General features: G+C 39.4%; 1 protein-coding gene across 3 annotated transcripts in view; it reads left to right on the top strand.

Moving 5' to 3' along the window:
* LOC115217154 (rho guanine nucleotide exchange factor 38) overlaps positions 1-25,939 on the top strand; it is a 72,673-nt gene that overhangs the window by 21,112 nt on the left and 25,622 nt on the right. For all 3 annotated transcript variants that reach the window (XM_029786771.2, XM_029786773.2, XM_029786774.2), the window contains exons 7-8: positions 12,436-12,566; positions 24,997-25,101. In XM_029786771.2, the coding sequence (XP_029642631.1) occupies positions 12,436-12,566; positions 24,997-25,101 (236 nt within the window). The remainder of the gene's footprint in view (positions 1-12,435; positions 12,567-24,996; positions 25,102-25,939) is intronic.

Here is a 25,939-nt window from a genome sequence, read left to right as displayed (position 1 = left end):
TGTTGTTGCTATCATGTAGCTGACACCCATGCTGGTGGCATGTAAAAAGCACCTTTCAAGTGTTGGGCCTCACGGATGCAATGACAAATGACCCAGACCTTTGTCAATATACTGTGCTTGATAAGACCCATCAAGCCAAGTGAAATCATAGTTGTGGCAGATACTGGTGTCACAGCTGGTACCCGTGCTGGTGGTACATAAAAGCACCCATTACACTCTCAGAGTGGTTGGTGTTAGGAAGGGCATCCAGCCATAGAAATCATGCCAAATCAGACTGGAGTCTGGTGCAGCCCCATAACTTTACAGCTCTGGTCAAACTGTCCAACCCCTGCCAGCATGGACAATGGACATTAAATGATGATGATGATGATGATTGCATTATTATAAGTATATTTATTATTATTATTATTATTATTATTATTATAATTATTGAGTGAGAGAACAGCGCATGCCATCAAAGTGACACTGGGGTAAAATATATGAAGCCCAGTATACCCATCATATACCCGTCTGATAAGGGTGCACCAGGCACATGCATCACAACCAGTTAGAATTTTCTTCAGGTCGAGTAGCCCATCCTGCTCAAAAGGTCCTTGAATAAGGATTGTTTAAGGATGTTGAACGAAACACCCATGTTTCCAGAGGTAAATTATTCAAACCCCAAAGAATTCCTCTCCACACATGGCTATGATGCTCCCCCACTACTTCTGCTCATGATCAGAGATGCACATATCGTCAGCCGCCAAGAGACATTCTCAAGTGATTATGGTCAAACAACTGACAAGCAAATCTGTGGTATTGAGCAGAATATTTGCTGTAGCCCATCTTTTATACCAACACAAAACAATGTACATGATAACACTTCCAATCAGTTAAGATCAGAAGCCATGAGAGCCACTGTGTGGTTCTGCATCAGGGTATTTATTACTACTACTACTATGCTGACGACGATGGTGGTGGCGATGACGACGACGATAACTGGGTTCCAACCTGGGCCACAGTAACAAAGTCCACTCATCACACTTTTCAGTGCAACATGAAGGTCTTGGATACATTCCATGCCAGTGTCTGTGATCAAGTTGTCACTGTAATTGTGGCATTTTCCTCTTTTTACATCACCATAAAGTGGATTCCACAAGACTAATTTGGATGCTTCCATATAGTGACCAGATAGTTACGGTCCTCTTTGCCTGATCTTCTCACTATCGATTGGCACGTCTCCATAAAGTACTTAGGTGTTTGGGTGAGCAGTTCAGAAGCAGACATCAAGATCAGGAAGGCTCAAGCATGGACAGCATGTCACAAACTAAAGAAGGTCTGCCACTCTAAATTACGCAGGCAAATCAAAATCCAGCTGTTCATTGCAACTGTTGAATCAGTGCTATTATATGACAGTGAAGCTGCTGTGTGTTTTACTTTGCCTTATCTAGGGAATAGGGCATCTCAGCCATTTTGGGTTGGTCACAAGGGTATCACTGCTGCACCCTATAAATTAACGCCCTTAAGTTCCTCTACCTCATATTTGTGATACCTCATGAAGTGAACATTACAAAGAAAAATGTTCAGATAACTTTTGTTTGTCCAACCTAGCATACTTTTCAGTGCTCTTATTATTATTATTATTATTATTCATTTATTTATCTATTTACCTATAAAGCTTTGTCTATTTCATGTGATATGTTATAGTAAAGAAATCCAAATGTTCAGTTCTGTTTCAGTTTATAGCACTCGTATTATTATTATTATTATTATTATTATTAGTATTTATTCACCCATTTTATCTATAAAACTTTGTCTATCCTATACTGTATATTATAGCAAAGTTAAGAAACCCAAATGTTCGATTTTGTTTACTGTAGCCATAAATCTTGTTAATTTTAATCTCTTCATTTGTTTTGTTACCCACTCTCTTATCCAAATGTTCTATTGTTTCCTCTACTGTAGCCCTAATTCTTGAAAATTTCATATCTCTCTTTCTCTCTCCCCCCCTCTCTCTTGATGTCTATATATATTCGCTTTGTTGCCTACTACATTTTCACTCACTCATATTATGTCTGTATCTTTGCTTTCCCATGTTGAATGTTAATTAGCAGCTTTTGCTTTGTTTGTGGACACTTCACATTGCTAGGGAATGAGGCAGCCAAGGTGTTTCGTTGTTTTCAGTGCACCCTCCCCCCACCACCTGCACTGGAAATCTTCCTCATCTAACCTCTACCAGAAGTTTTTCTCCTAGCACCTCTAATGCTTACCTATATGGTACCCTCTCTCCTGTTTCCATCCATATCTAGTGACTATCTCTTAGTAAATGTAACAAAAATGTACATGTGTGCTTTCTTTTCAGATGCAAAATTATGTCCCCAATCCCTGTGTCTCCCCAGCGCCTCCCCTCCACACCTTTAGAGTTCGCATACTTAATGTGAGTACATTGAAAGGTAGGTCTGGTGAGATTGTTGAGATGCTTGAGCAGAGACCTGTAGATTTAGCTGCATCCAAGAAATAATGTGGAGAGGCAAAGAGCATAGGTATAAGATTTACTGAGAGGGGAAAAGTGATAGAGTTTGGGGTGTGGGCAAACTCCTTGTGGAGAAGTGGGTCGATAAGATAATTGAGGTAGTCAGAGTTTGTGATAGAATACTTAAGCTTAGAATGGTGCTGTAACATGGAACAGCAACCATTATCTCTGCCTATGCCCCTCAACCAGGTCTACCTGATGAACAGCAAGACTGGTTTTATGACACTCCCTTGCAGACTACCTCATCGATGAATGACAGGGACCTTCTCTTTATGGCTGGTGACTTCAATGGGAATGTTGGACAACATTCTGGTAGTTACCATGGTGTGCATGGTGGCAACGGATTTGGTTCCTGCTATGAGGAGGGAACCAAGCTGCTGGAGTTTTGTGATGCAAAGACCTTATGATATGCAAAACTGACTTGAGGAAACCTACCAGTCCAGTGGGCACACTAGTTAAATTGACCACATTCTCACCAGGAAATGGGGAATGATGGCTGCTTATAAAGGCCAAAGCTTTCTCAGGTGAAGAATGCATGCCCTCCCCAGCATAGGTTAGTTGCCAGCGATTTCAAGATCAGGACTAAATGGCTGCCCAGAAGACAACCAGTGTAGAAAAGAAGGGTCTGGAAGCTTAAAGATCCTCTGAATGGACAGAGATTCAGAGACATATTACTTAAAGCATTTGACAAAAAAGAGAAGGATATAGTGACATATAATGTTGAGGACAACTGGAGGTTCCTTTGGAACAACTTGTTGAGGGATATGTGGCTGGTGCAAAGTCTCCTCTCAACTGAAGGTGACATGGTGGTGGAACAATGTAGTTGACAGGGCCATTAGAAAAAGGAAACAGGCTTGGAAGGACTGGCAGTCTGGTGGTAGTAGGGAACTATATTAGATAGCCAGAAGGGAAGCAAGGAGACAGGTATACTTAGCCAGAGGGGAAGCAGTAAAGAAGTTTGCTAATGTTCTGTGCTGTGAGGACCAGAAACTTAAAGTGTTCCAGATTGCAAGACAGTGTATGAGAGAAAATTGCGATGTCATATGAGAGAACTGAGTCTGCAGGGATGACAGTTCACTTGCATTTAATGATACTGTAAAGAAAGAGGCTTGGAAATGCCACTATGAAAGGCTACTAAATAAAGCGAATGAATGAGAGGAGGAGAGTCTGTCAAATGTTGACCCAACTGAGGGACCAGCTATCTGAATCGACAGTACCTTGGTAGATAAAACAATTAAGGATATGACCCATTAGGAATCACTAGTGAGATGCTTAAAATATCTGGCAATGTGGGTTATGGTCTAGTCATCTGTATAGTTAACCAAGTGGTTTACAAAGTGTCATACACAATGACTGGTGTAGCAGCACCATAGTCAACTGGTACAAAGGTAAAGGTGATGCCTTGGATAGAAATTATTGCAAAGGTATCAAATTGTTGGATCAGGTGATGAAAATCATTGAGAAGGTCATAGCCCAACTAATTAGGGAGAGAGTTAGTCAAGATGAGATGCAGTTTGGTTTTGTGCCAGGGAGAAGCACCACCAATGCTATATTTCTGGTAAGGCAGCTGCAGGAGAAATACCTAGCCAAAGATAAACCTCGATACTTGACTTTTGTTGGCTTGGAAAAAGCCCTTGATAGGGTCTTCTGCTCCATTATATTGTGGTCAATGCAGGAACTAGGGCTAGATGGGTGGTTGGTGTGAGCTGTACAAGCCATGTACAGGCATACTGTCAGTAAGGTGAGGGTTGACAATGAGTATAGCAAAGAATTCAGGGTACAAGTAGGGGTTCACCAAAGGTCAGTCCTCAGCCCCCTCTTGTTCATCATAGTCCTCCAAGCAATAAGGCAAGCTGCCCCTGGGAGCTCCTCTATGCTGATGACCTTGTTCTTATAACTGAATCACTACCAGAACTAGAGAAGAAGTTCTAGGTATGGAAACAAGGTCTAGAATCAAAGGGCCTTAGAGTTAACCTAGCAAAAACCGAAGTCTTAGTAAGTAGGAAGGCAGACAAATCACAAATCCTTTCGGGGAGATGGCCCTGCTCAGTCTGTAAAAAGGCGTAGGTAGAAACTCCATAAGATGTACCCAGTGTAAGCTATGGACACATAAATGGTGCAGCAATATCAGAGGAAGGTTAACAGGGAAGATAGTTTTTATGTGTGAAAGGTGCACAAGTACAATTAACACTAAAAATGTACAGAAAATAGATCCTATAACACGGCAGAGGGGAAAACTAGAAGTAATCAATAGCTTCTGTTACCTAGGTGACCAACTTAGTAGTGGGGGGTGGATGCTCCAAGAGCATAGCTGCTGTAATAAGAATTAGTTGGGCAAAGCTAAGAGAGCTCCTATCTCTGCTGGTAACAAATGGTCTCTCTCTCAGAGTAAAAGGTATGATGCCAGCATGTAAACAGCCCTGCTACACAGCAGTGAAACATAAGCTGTGGTGGCCAAGAACATGCACAGGCTAGTAAGGAATGAAGCTAGTATGTTCTGCTGGATGTGTAATGTCAGTGTGCATGCACAACAGAGTGTAAGTGTCCGAGAGAAAAATTGAGGATAAGAGGTGTTATACATGGTGTGCAAGAGAGACAACTATGTGTATGGTCATGTAATGCATATGAAGGAGGACAGCTGTGTGATGAAGTGCCACATTCTAACAGTGGAGGGAACCTGTGGAAGAGGTAGACAAGCTGTTGAAGCATGTTCTTCAAATATTGGGCCTCATGGAGACAATGACAAGTGACCAAGATCTTTGGTGATATGCTGTGCTTGAGAAGCCAAGTGAAATTGTAGTTGTGGCTGATGCCAGTGTTGTGTAACTGGCACATATAAAGCACCCTTCAAAAGTTGGGTGTTAAACTGTGCTTGAGAAGATCTGTCAAGCCAAGTGAAATTGTAGTTGTGGCCAATGCCAGTGGTGTCTGACTGGCACCTGTGCCAGTGGCTCATAAAATGCAATGTTCGAGCATTTGGCTTCATGGAGCCAGTGACAGTTGACTAATACCTTTGGTAGTATACCATGCTTGTATTGATCTGTCAAGCCAAGTGAGATTGTAGTCATGGCCGATGCCAGTGTCACATCAGTGGCACCCATGCTGGTGGAATGTTAAGAGCACCCACTACACTCTTTGAGAGGTTGTTGTTAGGAAGCTTATCCAGCTGTAGAAACCTTGCCAAATCAGATTGGAACCTGACACAGCTCTCTGGCTTACCAGTTTTCAGCCAAGCCATCTAACCCATGCCAGCATGGAAAGTGGATGTTAAATGATGATAATGATGATGCTAAATGGCTGCTACCCAAGGATGCTACGAATGGCTCTAAATGTGAAATAGAAGCAACATATGGCAAACAAATGCCTTTAGGTGTATTGTCATGTCAGAGTCACATATATCATACATTATCTGATGCTGAACCCACAAACTTTTTCTTCTGAAAAAACTGTGACCATGTTAGAAGAGAAGTAAAAAAAGAGAATAGTAAGTAGTCAGGTATGAGCACAACACCAATTTACATAAGAGTAGAAGAGTAATTGTTGTTTAACTTTCCAGTCAGACTTGTTTAAATAGTTAGCATCCCATTATCCAATGTTCTGTGATGTAAATAACCTATTGATCTGCAACACCAACCAGCCACCTGATAATCTACCATTCACTTGATAACCTACCAGTCAGGTGACTGTGTTAGCCAGATCAATTAGATTCTCACCAGACAGTGGGATGCATGGTTGCTCTTAAATGTTAAGACCCTCCTTGGTGAAAAATGTACCCCCCCAGTGACTTCAGACTCCAGGCCAGAAGGATGCCAAGAAGCAGACTAATCTAGAAAAGAAGGATTTTGAAGCTTAAGGACCATTCATATGGTTAGAAAGGGAAGAGGAGCTACACACTTGTGACACAGAGGGCAACTGGGAATTCCTGTGGAACAGCTCTACTGAGTGCCATAGACCAAATCTGCAGATGGTGCAGAGTCCCATTAAGACCTAGGGCAATGTGATGTTGGAACAATGTTGTAGACAGGGCCATTAGAATAAAGAAACAGGCTGGAAGGCCTGGAAGAGTAGGGGTAGCGGGGAACTATATTAAATAACCAGAAGGGAAGCTTAGAGACGAGTATACCTAGCCAAGGGAGAAGCAGAAAAGAAGTTTGCCTATGTTTAGTGACGTGAGGACCAAAGAACTGAAGTGTTTCAGATTGTAAGACAGTGTGTAAGAGAAAATTGTGATGTTATGGGAGAGAAATGTGACAGCATGGATGATGGTGCACTTGCATTTAATAATTCTACAAAGAAAGAGGCTTGGAAATGCCATTATGAAAGACTGCTGAACATGGAGAATGAATGGGAGGAGCAGAGTCTGCCATATGTTGACCCAGTTTAGGGACCAGCTACCCGAATCGACAGTACCTTGGTAGATAAAGCAATTAAGGATATGAAGATAGGGAAATTCCTCAGCCCATCAGGAATCACCACTGAGATGCTTAAAATATCTGGTGGTGTGGGTTATGGTCTAGTCATTCGTTTTATAAATCAAGTGGTTCATGAAGGAGTCATACCCAATGACTGGTGTAGCAGCACCATAGTCAACTGGTACAAAGGTAAAGGTGATGCCTTGGATAGAAATAACATTGATTTACAAAAATTATTTTTGCTCTGAGGCAAGGATGTAAATCAGTGCTTTTTACTAATTTTGATGTGGTGAATTTGATTTTCTGAACAGTTTTGCTCTATCACCTCTGTTTTTGTTTTTGTTTTGTTTTCCCATATCCCATTTTAATTATACCTTATATAAATTCAAAATATGTGTTTATTTCATCTGTTACAAAGGCATATTACAGAAAAAATACAGCATAGATACAGGACATTGATGGACATTAATACAATACACACAAATCATAGTACAGCAGACAGAAGTGAGTTTTTTTAATGATCTTGTGTGCTTTGCCTCAAAAGTCCCCCATCATGCTGGGGTTCCACTTGCTTTGGTAGTTGCTCTCCATCTTAGTAATATATTGGTGGAACCTTTCTTCATTCTCATCACTCACTGCTCTGAGCTTTGGAGGGAAGAGGTTGAAGTGGAAAAAGTGAATTTTCAGTGACATTCGACATCTCATATCTTCATAAGACTGTAACAACTTCTCAATACACTCTTGGTAATCTAGTACCCATGTGTTACCAAGGAAGCCATGGCAGATTGACTTTAATGCTTCTCATGCATTCAGTTCTTTTAAGGTAAGAAGCTCTGCAAAGTCCTTGTCCAATGAAGATGTCCTCCTTGAGCTTAGCAGAACTTGAAGTGGGAACAGAGTGCACAAGCGTTGGAAGGTAGCACCACTTTTATCCATGACTTTCATGAAATTCTTCATTAAACCAAGCTTGATATGAAGAGGAGAAAGAAGCACCTTGTTTATGTCCACCAGATAATTTTCTTGGACACTGTGTTCACCAGGCATGAAAGTGCTCCTAGATCCCCAGTCCTGCTTGTAGTGTCCCAGAGACAAAGAAAGCAACAGTACTTTGTGAAGCCTGCTTGCATACCCATAAGGAGCTCAATGACCTTGAAGCCCCGCAGAGACTCCACTGGTACCGGTTATATTTGACAGCTTCCAAAAGGAGTACCATATTGTCATACAACTCTTTCAGATGGACTCAGAAGGCAATGGAAATGTTGGGGTATTTATTCCCATTGTGCAGGAGCACAGCCTTCAAACTTTGCTCGGAAGAGTCTATGAAAAGATGCCGGTCTGAGGGATTGTGTGGGAAACCAAGAAAGCTAAACAAACCAGGGACATTTGTGCAGCAGCACAACCTGTTTCCCATGTCTAAGAATGAAGCAAAGTCCTCGTTCCATGTCCTGAAACTGCTGATCCTTACATCTGCCTTGACCACGTTCCACTGCTTAAGCTGGGATGCCAGGAGCTCTGACTGCTGCTTAGATAGATACAAATCATGGGCAAGGTCATTCTGGTCTTCCTGTGTGGTCCAGTGTCTCCTGAATAAACAACAGAAATGTTGTCTTCAGAAGAGATCAACTTGGCAGGATCTCCCTCTGAAGGCATTTCTTCATCTGATGAAAGAAAAAGGTCCTTATTTGGTGGGGGTGTAGGGACAGGAAGATAATCTGAGTAGGGAACAGGTTTCATAGCTGAGAAAAGGTTGGAATATTTGAATTGTTTTTCAAGAAGAAGCAATGAAACCTCTTACATCTGCATGGTTTTGTAGCTCTCTCCAGTCCACCGGGACAGCAAAGTTGAAGGTTGCTTTCTTGCCCTGCAGTCAGTCCATTGTAGCAGAGTTTACAACAGATGTGTGGGGTCCAAGATTTGTCCTGATCTTCAATTTTACAGTCAAAGTAATGGAAGTAGCAAGTTCTCAGGAGGGAAGTAATTGTTGCGCAACTGTTGTGAAATCCCCTCGTATTTCGGAGAATGAATTTACCTTGTTGATGCATCCTCGATGTTTTGAAGCCATTGTAGAGATGTATCATCTGTATCACAAAAATCTGGAAAACAAAATAAAAATTTATCATATATGTGGTTACGTGGATTGTCACAAAATCAGTAATGTATATCTCAAAAACTAGAGGTGATGAGTGAAAACTGGTTTTGATCTGAAATCAGCACCTCAAAATTAGGCTACAATAACTATTTTTATATTCGCCTCAATTTCTCTGTTTAACAAGTGTAATTACAAAGTTATCAAATTGTTGAATCACATGATGAAAGTTACAGGGAGAGAGTCATAGCCCAACTAATTAAAGAGAAAGTCAGTCTAGATGAGATGCAATTCGGGTTTAGTTTCTGGTAAGGTAGCTGATGTTTTATTTCTGGTAAGGTAGCTTCAAGAGAAATACATAGCTTATGTTGACTTCAAGAAAGCCTTCGACAAGGTCCCCCAATCCCTTATCTGGTTGTCAATATGGAAACTAGGGATAGACAAGTGGTTGGGTTGTGGAGAGCTGTACAAGCCATGTACAGGGACACTACCAATCAGATGAGAGTTAGCAACGAGTACAGCGAAGAATTCAGGGTACAATTGGGGGTCCACCAAAGATCAGTCCTCAGCCCCCTCTTGTTCATCATAGTCCTCCAGGCAATAAGACAGGCTGTCCTTGGGAGCTCTTCAATGCTGATGACCTTGTTCTTATAACTGAATCACTACTAGAACTAGAGAAGAAGTTTCAGGTATGGAAGCAAAGTCTAGAATTGAATGGCTTAGAGTTAACCTAGCAAAAACCAAAGCCTTAGAAAGTAGGAAGGCAGACAAATCACAAATCCTTTCAGGTAGATGGCCCTGCTCAATCTGCAGAAAAGGCATAGGTAAAACTCCATAAGATGCACCCAGGGTAAACTTTGGATGCATAAAAGGTGCAGCAATATCAGAGGAAGGTTAATAGGGAAAATAGCTTTTGTATGTGGAAGATGCACAGGTACAATAAACACTGAAAATGTACAGGTAATGGTCTCCATCAACTGCTATGGGAGTAAGCTAGAGGTAGTAGATAGCTTCTGTTCTCTAGGTGACCAAGTTAGTGGTGGAGGTGGATACTCCGAGAGCATAGCTGTGAGAATAAGATTAGGTTGGGCAAGGTTCAGAGAGCTCCTACATCTGCTGGTAACAAAGAGCCTCTCTTTCAGAGTGAAAGGCAGATTGTATGATGCCTGTGTGTGAACAGCTATGCTACATGGCAGTGAAACATGGGCTGTGACAGCTGAGGACATGCGTAGGCTTGAAAGAAATGAAGCAAGTATGCTTCACTGGATGTGCAATGACAGTGTGCATGTTCATCAGAGTGTAAAAATTTTGAGAGAAAAATTGGGGATGAGAGGTGTTAGACGTGGTGTGCAAGATAGACAACTGCACTAGTATGGTGAAGCACTTGGACAAGGACAGCTGTGTAAAGAAATGCCAGTCTCTAACTGTGGAAGGAACCTGTGGTAGAGGTAGACCCAGGAAAACATGGAACAAGGAGGTGAAGCATGATCTTCAAACTTTGAGTCTCACAGAGGCAATGACTAGTAACTGAGGCCTTTGGTGGTGTGCTGTGCTTGAGAGGACCTGTCAAACCAAGTGAAATCATTGTTGTGGCTGATCCTGGTGTCTCATTACTGGTACCTATGCTGGTGGTGCGTAAAAAGCACCTTTCAAGCATTGAGCCTCATAGAGGCTAAGTGGCTGAGCGCCTTTTGAGTTTTTGGCCTCACAGAGGCAGTGACTGATACCTTTAGCATTATGTAATACTTGAGAAGAAGACCCATCAAGCCAAGCAAAATTGCAGTCATGGCAGGTACCAGTGTTACACAAATGGCACTCATACTGGTGGCATGTAAAATTACTCATTGCACTCTCAGAGTTGTTAACATTAGGAAGGGCATCTAGCCATAGAAATCACATCAAATCAGACTGGAATCTGGTGCAGCCTTCCAGCTTGCCAATCCTAGTCAAACTGTCCAAGTCATGCCAGCATGGACAACGGATGTTAAATGACAAAAATGATAATGATGTTCTTTCTTTTTCTAAGATGATACAATATTTGCAGGATGTATGGGTGTTATTTACAGAAGATTACGCGATTATATAGAATTTTCTGTGATATTTCACAAAGTTATAGTCTGTTGGCTTTAATGTAGGTCTTTTATTTATGTTATTTCTGTCCTTTCGTGTGCAGCAGATGCACAGGGGCAATAGATACCACAGATACTCAGAAAACAGATTCCATCATACTCCAGGGTGACAAACTAGAAGTAGTTGATAGTTTCCGCTACCTAGGTGACCAAGTTAGTAGTGGAGGTGGATGCTCAGAGAGTGTCACCAATAGAATACGAATAGCTTGGGCAAAGTTTAGAAAGCTTCTACCCCAACTGGTGACAAAGGGTCTCTTGCTCAGTGTGAAAGGTAGATTGTATGATGCATGTGTGCAAACTGCCATGCTTTATGGCAGTGAAAACTGGGCTGTGACTACAGAGGACATGCATAGGCTTGAAAGAAATGAAGCTAGCACGATCCGCTGGATGTGTAATGTCAATGTGCACACACGACAGAGTGTAAGCGCCCTGAGAGAAATGCTGGACATAAGAAGCATCGGATGTGGTGTGCAAGAGAGACGTTTGTGCTGGTATGGTCATATACTACGGATGGATGAGGAGAGATGTGTGAAGAAGTGCCACTCCCAAACAATTGAAGGTATCTGAGGTAGCGGTAGACCCAGGAAGACATGGGATGAGGTGGTCAAGCATGACCATCGAACGTTGGGCCTCACAGAGGCAATGAATAAAGACCGAGATCTCTGGAGATATGCTGTGACTGCAAAGACCTGACAAATAATGTGAGTTCATGGCTGTTTCCTGCATCAGTTTTGCATAGCCCCAGCCCATCCAAAGTACCTTGGATTGCAGAACAACCTGCTGTGCTTACGTTGGATCATAGGGTGACCTGCTGTGCTTGAGGAGACCTATTGAGTCAAGTACATCAACATCAAAATAAATATCAAATGGAAATTGTAGTTGTGTTACCTGTGCCGGTGGCACATAAAAAGCACCAACCAATCGTGGCCGTTGCCAGCCTCCCCTACCACCTGTGCCGGTGCCATGTAAAAAGCATCCACTACACTCATGGAGTGGTTGGCGTTAGGAAGGGCATCCAGCTGTAGAAACACTGCCAGATCAGACTGGAGCCTGGTGCAGCCCCCTGGCTTCCCAGACCCTGGTCAAACTGTCCAACCCATGCTAGCATGGGAAACGGACATTAAACAATGATGATGATAGTTAAAAGACAAAGTAGAGCTCACCAGGATCTGAATATGAAATCCACCTAAAGGCTTAACTTCATTAGTCCACCAAACAACTATTTCTGCCAATTTACAAAAATATCTATTGTAACTTTTTAAATAATGTAAATGTTGTTAAACTTTTATTTTTCAGTCACTAAATATCTTCGACCCAATAGTGCTAGCTTCCGCGATAGACTTGCCAGTATCTCTTCACATGCAGTTCAGAAGAAATTTAGACGACTCAAAGGAGTTGTTGTTTCTAAAATTGGATTAACATCCACAGTGAGTTATAAAATTATATCACCTCTGTTCTATGTATACTAGTTTTAAATGTTATTGTTTTAAGATCAAATAAATATAACCAGAAAGCTCTAAAAGTCTTATTGCTGTGTTTGGGACAATATAACCTGTTGTTTTTGTGGCAACAGATTATTATTGTTGTGGCATGGAATAAAAGTGTATCTGTAGACACTGCAGTCTGTTTTCCCTGAGAATAATAGTCTGTTCCCTCTATAAATACTACAGTCTGTTTTTGTGAAATGTCCTGTTTGTTATATCAATGACACTAATGTCTGTTGCCTTTTTATCATGACAGTGTCATGTCTGTAATACTAGTTAGGTGTCTATGACATTAATGTCTTGTCTCTGTGAAAATTATAGTTATGTCTACTCTGTAACACTACAGTCTGTTATCTCAGTCACAACTTCAGTTTATTTTGTGTCTGAACATTTCAGTTTGTGTGCATGAACATTACAATTTATTGCTTTGATGGAAACTGAAGTTTGTTATCTCTGTAGAGATAATTTTATCAGTTAACAATTTACTTTGTGTCTTTGAATACAAGTCTGTTGATCCTGAGGATACTAGTCTGTTGTCATCTCTGGATAGTCAAGTCTGTACCTCTGTAGACACTTCAGTCTGTTGTCTGTGAACACTACAGCTTGTTGTCTCTTTGAACATTACAGCTTGCTGTCTCATTGTGAACACTAAAGCCTGTCATCTCATTGTGAACCCTAAAACCTGTCATCTCATTGTGAACACTGCAACCTATTGTCAATGTGTGGATCCTACAACCTGTTGTCTTTTTGTGAACACTGTGGCTTCTTGTTTCTTTGAACAGTACAATCTGTTGTTGCTCTAATAGCTGAGTCACTACCAGAACTAGAGAAGAAATTTCAAGTATGGAAGAAAGGTCTAGAATCAAAGGGCCTTAAGGTCAATCTAACAAAAACCAAAGTCTTAGTAAGTAGAAAGGTAGACAAATCACAAATCCAGTCAAGTAGATGGGCCTGTTCAGTCTGTAGAAAAGGCATAGGTAGAAACTCTATAAGATGTACCTGGTGTAAAATACAGACACTTAAGAGGTGCAGCAATATCAAAGGAAGGTTAACGGGGAAGATAGTTATTTTATATGTGGCAAGTGCACAGGAGCAATAAACAGCAATGATGTACAGAAAACAAACTGCATTATTTGCTAAGGAGAAAAATCAAGTAGTTGATAGCTTCCGTTACCAAAGTGACCAAGTTAGTAGAAGTGTGTAGCTGCAAGAATAAGAATAAGCTGAGCAAAGCTCAGAGAGCTCCTATCTCTGCTGGTAACAAAGGGCCTCTCACTCAGAGAGAAAGGTAGATTGTATGATGCATGTCTGCAAACAGCTATGCTACATGGCAGTGAAACATGGGCTGTGATTACTGAGAACATGTGTAGGCTTGAAAGAAATGAAGTTAGTATGATCCACTGGATGTGTAATGTCAGTGTGCATACACGACAAAGAGTAAGCACCCTGAGAGAAAAGTTGGACATAAAAAGCATCAGATCTGGTATGCAAGAGATATGACTATGCTGGCATGGTCATGTGTTGCATATGGACGAGGGCAGTTGTGTGAAGAAGTTTCACACTCTAACAGTGGAGGGAACATGGAAGAGGTAGACCCAAGAAGACATGGGATGAGGTGATGAAGCATGACCTTTCAATGTTGGGCTTTACAAAGGCTATGACAAGTGATCAAGACCCTCCACACATTGACAATAGGATCCACACATTGACAATAGGTTGTAGTGTTCACAATGAGACAGCAAGCTGTAATGTTCAAAGAGACAATAAACTGTATGAGATATGCTGTGCTTCAGAAGACCTGGCAAGCCAAGTGAGATCATAGCTATGGCCAATGCCAGTGTCACATAACTGGCCCTATTAAATGTGCTTGAGAAGATCTTTTGTGTCAAGTGAAATCAATCATAGTCGTGGCCGATGTCAGTGCCACCTGACTAGCACCCATGTTGGTGGCACATGAAAAGCACCATTTAAGTGTGGTCAATGCCAGTGCCACCTGACTGGCACCCATGCTCGTGGCACATAAAATGTACCATTTGAGCATGACTGATGCCAGTGTCACCTGACTGGCATTTAAAAAGCACCATTCAAGTGTGGTCAATGACTTGCTCGCATGCTGGTGGCACATAAAAAAGCCCCATTTGAATATGTTCGATGCCAGTGCTGCCTGACTGGCTCCCATGCTGGTGGTACATAAAAAGCACCCACTACACTCTCGGAGTGGTTGGCGTTAGGAAGGGCATCCAGCTGTAGAAACCTTGCCAGATCAGATAGGAGCCTGGTGCAGCCTCCTGGCTTGCCAGTCATCAGTCAAACTATCCAACCCATGCTAGCATGGAAAGCAGATGTTAAATGATAATGATGATGATGATGTTGATCTCTTCAGGATTGGTAGTGGATTCTTGATTTCATACAGATTTCAAGTATTCAGCCTCTCTTTTCATCTTTGCTACTTAAGTATTTTGACCCATTGTTAGGAAGAATAGTTCTGTGCTGCCCTTTTTTGGACCAAATACACCTTTCATATTGTCATGCAATGCTCTCAGGCTGCAAGTTAGCAGCCTGTTCCAATTCTTGGGGCTTTTTTTTTTTTGCCCACCAAGAATTTTTCATCTTACATCTTAGAGGAGATGTATAGGAATCTGAGTTATTGTTTGAAATCCATGGCTTGTGTTTTCTCTGCACAATTTCTAGGAGAGGTTTGATTTGAGAATCATCTTTATTGAACCTGTCTTGCATTTGATGAATCCTAGAACTTCAGCAGATGATGTGACACTGTCTTGAATATTATGCCACAAAACTTCAGTATCTTTGCTTTCATCTATATTCTCAAGTTTTGAATTTACAAACATTTCAAAATACTTTGTTATTTCTGAATTTTTTTGAAGAAGGCACAATTATTCTTGGAGGTATATTAGATCTCAGTGGCCTCTTTGCATATGGTTTAGTAAACACCTTAGTGTAGGTCTGGCCAACTCAAATTACATAGCAGGCCACTTTAATCAGAGAAAGTTTTTTAAGGGCTGCTTGTATACTTTATGCTCTAATAGTCAAATAATCAAATTACAGAATCAAGAATTTTTCATACTTTTCGTTTGTTTAAAATTATAAAATTGTAGGCTATTGCTTTATTGCCATTTATAAATTTTAATTTTGAAACAAATGTTTTACACAAACAATTTTACACTAACAATAATGAAACTATTTTGAAATTAAACACAATACTTCAAGAAAGTATCAAGCAGGTTGCAAAAAGCCTCAGGTTGGCCAGCGCTTCCTTAGTGTAAACCATTCTGTGATCCAACACTCAATAGTTTTATGAGCTCTGGTTCATCTGAAGTCAATGCAATCTTTGCTATTAGTTATGATATAGTCAAGCATGTGCCACTTAGCAGATTGGTGATGTTTTCATCACCATCACCACAATCATTGTTTAATGTCTGCTCTCCATGCTAGCATGGGTTAGACAATTTGACTGGAGTTGATGGAGAGCTGCACCAGGTTCTTGTCTTATTTGGTAGGGTTTCTTCAGCTGGATGCCATTCCTAACACCAGCCACTCCAGGAATGTAATGGATGTTTTTATGTGCCACCAGCACAGGTGCCATTTAAATGATGTAGGCAACAACCATGACTATGATTGACAAGTGGGTGCCATTTACATTGTCCTGGCAACGGCCACAACTGCAATGCACAGGTGTCATTTGCATGGCACCAGCAGTGACCATGACAATTCATGGGTGCCATATGCAATAACTACAACTCATGGGTGCTGTTGACATGGAACCACCAACGATCATGATTCCCAGGTGCCAATGTACAGGATACCCTCAATGACCATGACTACAATGCACAGGTGTCATTTGCATGGCACTGGCATCAACTGCAACAATTCACAGGTGCCATGTACATAGTACCGTCAACAACCTCAACTATGATGCATGGGTGTCATTTATACAGCACTGGCAATGAACGACTACGATTCACAGGTGCCATTTACATGACACTGGCATGGCCACAACTATAATTTCATTTGGCCTGACAAGTCTTCTCCCACACAGCGTATTGCCAGAGCTCTCAGTCCTTGTCATCACCTCTGTGAGCTCCAATGTTTCATGTGGTTTTTTTGTATTTATCTGCTTGCTGAAACACTTTTTTTTGTGATTGACCAAACTGTTGACAGCAGTCATAAACCATTTGCATTCATCTTTCATGTTCCATGTTTTCCTATTACTTTTGATCACACTGTGTGTGTTATCTGTTCTGGCATTAAAATTGTCCGGATCTTTTCAGTTTGACCGGCAGTTTTTTAAAATAATTTCCACGTAACTAAACACTTTTAAACTTCGTATACTAGTAGAATGTATTTATAAAACATTTTTTCTCTTGGCTTTATTGAGAAAATCCTATAGTTTGTAAGATATTTATTGTTTTTTCTCTTCAATTTCTGCAATTTCAACCAATCAATGACGTCTATTGAGGTGAAAACATTCTGTGCCGTATGAATATGTCCCTCGTTTAAGAAACAGATTGGGTTTATTTACATTTCTGAATAAATAAAGATACCTTTCCCCCCACCCCTAACCCTAACTAACCCTAACCTTAAAACAGATTGAAATGCAATAGATCGATACTAGGGTCATAATTATAGGTGACAATTTCATATGACACCGCTAGAAAAAACTGCCGGTCAAACCGAAAAGATCCAATTGTCCATTAATATGGCTTTGTCATGATATGAAATTTTATTGACAACTGTCTGTAATTCAGAGTAGATGTGTTCTTGTTTGGATGCTGAAAAAGTAGGTGTATATGCACTGATAATGTGCAGTGATGAGGAATTGCCTATGGGTATACGGAATGTCATGAGATGCTAATCAACAGCTTGAGGGATGGATGGCAACATGCAATGTAGAGTTGATTTAATAGCAAAGCCAACACCATAAATTCTTGATTTATTTGCCGGCTTTCCACTCCCCCAAAAATGTATAGCCTCTTCCAAACTTCTCATTCACCAGTGTCTACAAACCTGGTTTCACTCAGAACAGCAATATCAATATCATAGGAACCAGTTACCTTTGCAGTTAGTATTATTTTTCATTCTAGACTGTCTTTGCTGTCTTATTAAATTCTTACAGTCCAACAACCAAAGATGAGCATGTTTCTTTTTCTTATTTTTATCTCAACTGTAATAAACTAGATTACCAGAAATATCTGCAGTTAATGCCAAGCTTATTGAAAGCAAGACTTTTCTTTAGGGTTCCTTTTCTCACTCCACCTCCGATATCAGAGAAGTAGTGTTACACCTAGATAGGATTGCTTGCCACACAAAGGAAAATATGAATCTTGCAGATGCTTTTGGATTCCACAAAGTGATGGCCATCACCCTCTGTGCCACCTATATGTAAGACTCTGGCTAGGAACTTCCAGCAACACTCTGCTTGTTCCTGCCATCATAGGACTTTCAATTTGTATTCAAAGTACCTACACAATGAATTTGTTTTAAGTGGTATGGGCTTGTGTCACCTGTCACACTCTCTCATCCAAATAGCCTAGACTCCAATATATATTAATGTCATATGTGGAACAGGCTGGTGGCTTGGGAGTGCTGAAGATGGAGTTTGATCAAGCTTTAATAACAGATGAAGCCCCCACACTTAATACAAAATAATAATAATATTAATTAGAATAATCATAATTCTTTCTAATATAGGCACAACTTACATTGACTTTTGTGTTTAACCGGTACTTATTTTATCAATCCTAAAGGATGAAAGGCAAAGTCAACCTTGGCAGAATTTGAACTCAGAATGTAAAACTGGAAGAAATGCCTATAAGTATTATATCCCATTCACAAATGATTCTACCAGTCTGTCACCTTAATAGTTTCAAATTTGGTAAGCAATGAGTAGTTTTTAGAAGGAAGGGCTTAGTCGATTACATCAGTCGTAGTTATATGACTGGTACTTTATTATATTGACCCCAAAAGGATGATGGCAAAAATCGACCTTGGCAGAATTTGAACACAAAACATAAAGCTGGAAGAAATGTTGCAAGCATTATGTCTGGTGTGCCCCTTTTTAGTCAACTTTCCTCCTCCTTTTCTGCCTCTCCTTTTTAATATTAATAATAATAATCACCATCACCACCACCACTACTCCATCACTACCTTCATCTTCACCACTACTCCATCTTCAACACCACAGGAGCATTTAAAAAAGTACTGCTACCAGCATTTCCCCCCCCCCTCAAGAAGCACATGGAAGAACTGTTGCTCAACAACAACTACTCCACAACTGCACCTCTACTACGAAAACCAAGGCAGTAGTAACATATCTGACAGTGACAGTAGTAACAAAAGGAAACAGGAGCAATAACAGTAGTAGCAGTAACAACAACACAGCCTGGCACACAGGAACAATAATAATTTATCCTGGTAAGGTTATATAGAGATGGTATTTCAATAAAAATATTCATGGGAAAACCCCATAAACCATTCTCATGGAATCATAATGCTAAACAATAATGAAATAGTTAATGGCATGAATGAAACTGGAAGCAATTTTGGTGAAGGTCTCTTGACCAACATGTCTCAAGTCCCCCTTAACAGGGGAAGGGATTTGGCTCCAGATAACCATTTTAAGCAATATATTACTTACAAAACGTTCCCACAGCTAAACACAAAGGGATGAAGTAAGAGTCTGTGGCACTTCTTGAATATCATGAAAGAGCAAAACTGAAAGGAAGCTGTGGAAACTTTTGAATGGAAAAGAATGTGTTTTCAATGTCAGAAAGTTCTGGAATGGAATATGAGGAAACACTGTGATGCATAGAAGAGATACCAAGGGAATAGAAACCATCAAGACAGAATTGTGAAGAAGAAATAGAGACAAAGCTATTACCATAAGCACAGTTGATGTGAAGAATCAAATGGCCAAGAAACTAAACTGGAAAACTCCCAGTCCAGATGAGATCTATGGCTTTTGGTTCAAGAGATAAAATGTGGTTCATGAAAGACTGGCAACTCAATTGAAAGAATGTGTCCAGACAGATGCGGTTCCCTTTTGAAAGATGCAGGTAGGGGGAAAGTTGTGGGAAACTACCATCCTATAGCATGCCTGAACATAATGGAAAGTACTTACTGGAATATTTATGGAGAAGGCATATACTTTGCTTTTATAAGAAGAAATATTACCAAGGGAAAAGAAAAGGCTGTAGGAAGAGATTTCAGGGTACCAAGGATCACCTGGTTATCAATAAGACAGTTTTGAGGCATTGTAAAAAACATCATACCAACGTGTCTGTGGCCTGGTAAGCAATGTATTCCTTGGAGAAGTAGAAATTAAAAGGAGTATTTTTCAAAGTGACTTCTTTTCCCCTTTACAGTTTGTTATAGCACTTATGCCTATAACACTGACACTTAGGAAAGTTGAAATCGGTTACCAATGGGGAAAGAAGGGACCATTCTTAAACAATCTTCTGTCAATGGATGACCTGAAACTGTTGGGGAAGTCTGAAAGATTATTTGGTTAAAACAGTCCAAGTATGTAGTAGCGACATCGGTATGGAATTTAAGATTTTGAAGTGCTCTGAACTCAATATAAAAAGAGGGAAGAAAGCTGTGTGTAATGGATTATGGCTACCATTGAAAGAAACCCTTAAGGAACTAGATGATAGTGGATAGAAGTATTTGGGGATTTTAGAACTGGATATTTTACATGCAGAAATGGAAGAAAATATCAGGGAGATGTATTTAAATAGAGTAAAAATGACTTTAAAATCCAGCCTGAATGTGAGAAATCTATTCACTGCAATGAATATTTGGGTAGCTGCAGTGGTCAGCTAGAGTGTATCCATCCTCAGGTGGACTGGAGAAGAAAATTCAAAGCTGGATAAAAAGACAGAAAAGTTAATGACATTGTATAGAGCTTTATATTCGAATGCAAATATAAATAGATTGTACACAAAAAGAAAGAATGATGGTAGATGTCTCTACTATGTAGATTACTGTATAAGGAGTGAAAGGAGAATGTAGAATATTTGGTAAACTGTGAAGAAGGGCTGCTACAATATGCAGCAGAAGATATGGATATAAATGCAGGTGAAATCTTTGGTAAGGGACCTTTTAGCCAAAGAGTTGAAGAGAAGAGAAAAAGTATTCAGAAAATGAGAATGCATGGTCATTTTGAAAGAAATGCACAGATTATCAAGGATAAAAAACATTATGGATATGGCTTAAGCAAGGCAATTTAAAGCCTACCACTAAAAGCCTTATAATTGCAGCACTGGAGCAAATTAAATTTTTGCTATCATTTTGGTGAAGAGTAATATCTACAAAACATCTGACACCCAGAAATGCAGACTCTGTGGAAAGGATGTTGAAAATGTAACCTACTTGGTAAGTAGATGTGAGAGCCTTATGCAAAAAGAATACAAGTGCCATTTGTACTTACATTGGCTTTTTATTGTAAATAGCAATACAGACTAACAAAGAACTGGTATGAGTATGTACCTAGAATATGTAATGCTGGAAGTTAGGAAAGCAGTGACATTCTGGGATTATGATTTTCTGACTGATAGGGTAATTGAGAATCACTGACCAGATATGGTTGTATTGAACAAGAAAGACAAATACTGTCAGATCATTGATTTGGCCATACCAGATGACATGAATATTGCAAGAAAAAGTCTGCAAGTATTCCAAACTGAAAGTAGAGGTGATACCAGTTGTGATCAGGGCATTCAGATCAATCCCACTGAAACTTCAAGACTTCTTAAAGCAGTTGAGAATACCATGCGAGATTGGTGTTGTACAAAAATCAGCTTTGTTAGGTATTGCACACATTTTAAGGAAATTATGGTCTGTCCGAGGTCCTTGTAGTGATTTGACAGATGACTAAAAACTCCTGTGCATTTTCCATTTACATTGCATGACAAAGTAATAAAAGCAATAATAATAATGTAGAGTTTGAATAATTCTTGGAAACGGGTGTTTCATTCAACATCCTTAAGTGACCTTTATTCAGGGACCTTTTGAGCAGGAGGGGCTACTTGACCTGAAGAAAATTCTAACTTGGTCCCACCTGCAAGGTCATGTGCTGTTTACCTTGATGTGAGATCACCATGTTGCACACATATGGTTGTGATGCATGTGCCTGGTGTACCCTTATCAGAGGGGTAGTCATGATGGGTATACTGGGCTTTATATATTTTACTCCAGTGTCACTTTGATGACATGCACTACTCTCTCACTCAATACTAATAATCCCCTTAATTATGAAATAACCCGGCTATGGAAACTGAAGAAGGTGAAGATCGTGCCAATTATTGTTGGGTTCTTGGGAACAGTATCAGAAGGCAAAAGAAATTGGAATAGAGTGTCCAGTAGAACTGTTACAAAAGGTTTGCCTCCTTGGCATAGCCAGAATAATCAGGAAAGTATTAGATAGCTGAAAAGAATGAATAGCATAGTGCCGTAGGCTGCAGGTAGCAAGCCTGCTGTGCATGCAAGAGTCCAGGAATTACAACAAAACCCGAGATTAAAAGAATAGATAATAATAGTAATTATCTTTTCTACTATAGGTGCAAAGCCTAAAATTTCGAGGCAGGGGTCAAGTAAGTTATGTCAACTGCAGAACAGGTACTTATTTTATTGTACCTGAAAGGATAAAAGGTAAAGTTGACCCTGGCAGAGTTTGAACTTAGAATGATAAGTCAGAAGAAATGCTGCTAAGCATATTGTGAAGTGTGCTAATGATTCTGCCAGTTCACTACCTTAATAATAATCATCATCATCATTTAACGTCTGTTTTCCATGCTAGCATGACTGGGGTGTGGAAAGCCAGGAAGCTGCACCAGGCTCCTGTCTGATCTGGCAGTGTTTCTACAGCAGGATGCCCTTCTAACACCAGCCACTCTGAGAGTGTAGTAGGTGCTTTTTATATGCCACCAGCACAGGGGCCAGAGGAAGCTGGCAACGGCCATGATCAGTTGGTGGTTTTTACATGTCACTGGCATGCAAGCCAGTCAAGCCGGCGCTGACATCTGCCACGTTTGGATGGTGTTTTTTACGTGTCACTGGCATGAGTATCACAACTACAATTACCATTTGATTTTCATTTTGATGTTAATGTACTTAACTCATTAGGTCTCCTCAAGCACAGCAGGTCGCCCTAGGATCCAAGGTACTTTTGAATGGGCTGGGGCTTGTTATGCGAAACTGGTAGGCATAAGGCCTGAAATTTTGAGATTAGTCTGTTACATGAATCCCCAGTACCCAACTAGTACTTATTTTATTAAGCCCCACCAAAAGATGAAAGGCAAAGTCAACCTTGGTGGAATTTAGACTCAGAATATGAAAACGGACAAAATGCCACTAAGCATCTTCTCTGGTTTGCTAACATCTTAATAATAATCCTTTCTACTAAAGGCACAGATGGAAAAGAATGGCACAATCTTGGAAGAAGGCGGCAGAGAGTTTCATGAGAAGGACGTGAGAGAGGGAGAGAGAGAGTAAGTGACGACGTTCATAAAAATAAAATGTAAAATGTTTTGTTTTTTCTTAAACACGAGATATAGTGTTCAAATTCAGGATATTTTTGAAAGACACTATATTTTATAATCATAGTATTATACTTTCTCACACAACAATTACAATATATTTATTTTAAATCATTTATTTATTTTAAATCGTTCATCTTTCTCCCTGCCTCTCTCTCTCTCTCTCACACACATTACTTTGGGTGCGAAAGAGTTTTGTTTTTATTTTACGCCAAGTAAAAAAGTGTTTTGTTGAGAATCCATGTATTTAACAACAAAGAAAGAAAGAGGTAACAATTTGTCAGTGAATTACACAATATACACAGGTACAATTTCCGAGGCTTCCACCACACCCCACACCGTTTCATGGACCACAAATAGGGTTTTGTAGCATATTAGGATACCAGAGTAGTTGATTCCATGCAAAAAAAAAAACGATTTTTTTTCTTAGTGAAAATCGTGCGAGTGTTAATCTATAAATTCAACAACATTTTTTCCATTCATTTCTGTTTATGAACATCTATGCATGCACAAAACATGCAATAGGTGTATGTACGTATGTGTGTTCGTGTCGTTGCCCATATATATTTATATTATATTATATTTTATATATATAATATATATATATAATATATATATACAATATATATATGATATAACCAATTTCAACGGATTTCGCCCAAATTTGACATCGATATTACTTAGTTTGGTTTGAAATAAAGAACTTGATTAGCTTAATAACCGTAACTTAATCCCGGGCAAGGCCGGGTTATACTGCTAGTTATTATTAATTATGGGGGAAGACATACAGGCAATCATTGAACGAGCCAATTTGATAGTCATGCCATTTCCCAGAGCTTGTCCAACAGAATTTGTTTTTTGATTTTTTGTTTTGGGATTGTCTGAAAGTAACTGGCACATTGAAGGCAGATAGAAAATAGTTCTCCCCTTTTGTATGTAGATGGCAGATGTGATTCTTAGGGTACTGTTTTACTTTAGAACTGTGACTCATTCTGTTGCATAATTCACGCATACACGAAGCCATAACAATTTTCTTTTTCTGAATAGCTGTAAAATGGTCATAAAAAACTAAGAATAGCATGCTTATTAAACATTAGATATTTTCTAAATATCGTACTTGCAATGCATAAATGTGCATGCATGCATATATTTTATACATTTGTAAGAATGAAATGTGGTATACTTGGATCTGAAGTATATTCCTGGAATATATGTAGTTCACTGTGTATAAATGAATTCTGTGATGTAGCAGTCATGACATGTTTATTAATATTGTTTAAATAAGAAATTGTGATGACACATTGGTCACTATAGTGTCTCACATGTAACGTGAGATTTAGTTACATTCATTATGACTACATATGGTTATTTTGATCTGAATTATTTCATTAAAGCAGAATTAAATTCAAAATAATATTTATTGGTCAGAAAATAACAACAGTATATGTGCTAGTTAAAAATCAGTTTGAATTCTGTGATTTAGTTTTAAATTTTGGATGTGTTTGTTGAGTTTTTGCTAAAGACTCTCTTTTGTTTACTCTTGTTACTATGGAAGCAAATGTTTTATAATTCCTTCCTACCCAACAAAACTTGTTGGTTGATAACTTGAACCAAATTCAGTTTGGCACTGTGCTGTTTCTGCCAATGAATGTGTTTTATTCAAACCATTCTTCTGTCAAGGAAACAATCCATTATTGCCACTATATAATTTTTCATGATCATTATCTTTTGGTTTGTCAATGCACTCTTCTAACTTTTTATTTTCATTGTTTCATGAGACTCAATCATAAATGAGGAATTATCTTTTAATATTATAGGTCGAAGATGAAGAATTTGATTGTAATCTGCAAAAATTTATTTCTGTTCAGAAAACTGTGTCTGATTTAAAAAAGAACCTTGAAGATTACCTCAAAGAATTTGAGGTAAGCTTTTGTCTATGTTTAGTTTTGTCATTATAAAGGAGATTTCATAACTTATTAAATTGTTTGTTACCTTAGTTTTATTTCTAAGGCAAGTCATCTTAGCCTGCCGTATCTTTATTTCAGCTACACTTTTAAAAAGACTGAAACTTTGTTAATGAAATACCATATCAAATATACTTAACTACTGTTATTGTACCAACTAATAGTACAGTTTGTATTGAAGTATTTGACACTTAAGTCTTCTGGCCAGAGACTCAGTACTATTGATAAGAAAAAAATTCATGGATTCACATAGCAACTGGTTACTAATGTCAAAACACAGGCTTCAACTTGTCAGACTTTACATCATTCTCTTAAAACCTGTTTCGTTTTAAAGTTTTCTGTTCTGTATATGTAGATAAGAAAAAAAAAAAAAACCAGCCATCAACATCATCATTACATATCCACATTCCATGCTGGTTGGTTTGGCTGGTTTTGACTGGTTTGATAGGAGTTGGCAAGCCAGGCAGCTGTGCAAAGCTCTGCTGTCTTCTTTGGCTACTTTCTACAGTTGGATGCTCCTGTTAAATTAAAGAGAAATAAACGAAACTTGTTCAGCTTGAAATTATATAGATTAATTAAAATCTTTTGCCAGGTAAAATAGCTTTAGTGTGTGGTAGATGCACAGATACAATAAACACCAAAAAATGTACAGAAAATAGATTCCATCAGCTGCCATGGGGGTAAGCTAGAGGTAGTAGATAGCTTCCGTTACCTAGGTGATCAAGTTAGTTGTGGAGGTGGATGCTCTGAGGGCGTAGCTGTTGGAATAAGATTAGGCTGGGCAAAGTTTAGAGAG

The sequence above is a fragment of the Octopus sinensis genome, linkage group LG11 (genome assembly GCF_006345805.1).
Source record: "Octopus sinensis linkage group LG11, ASM634580v1, whole genome shotgun sequence".
Lineage (NCBI taxonomy): Eukaryota > Metazoa > Mollusca > Cephalopoda > Octopoda > Octopodidae > Octopus > Octopus sinensis.
Note: the sequence above shows the minus strand (reverse complement) of the source record. Positions and strands in the feature narration are given on the sequence as shown.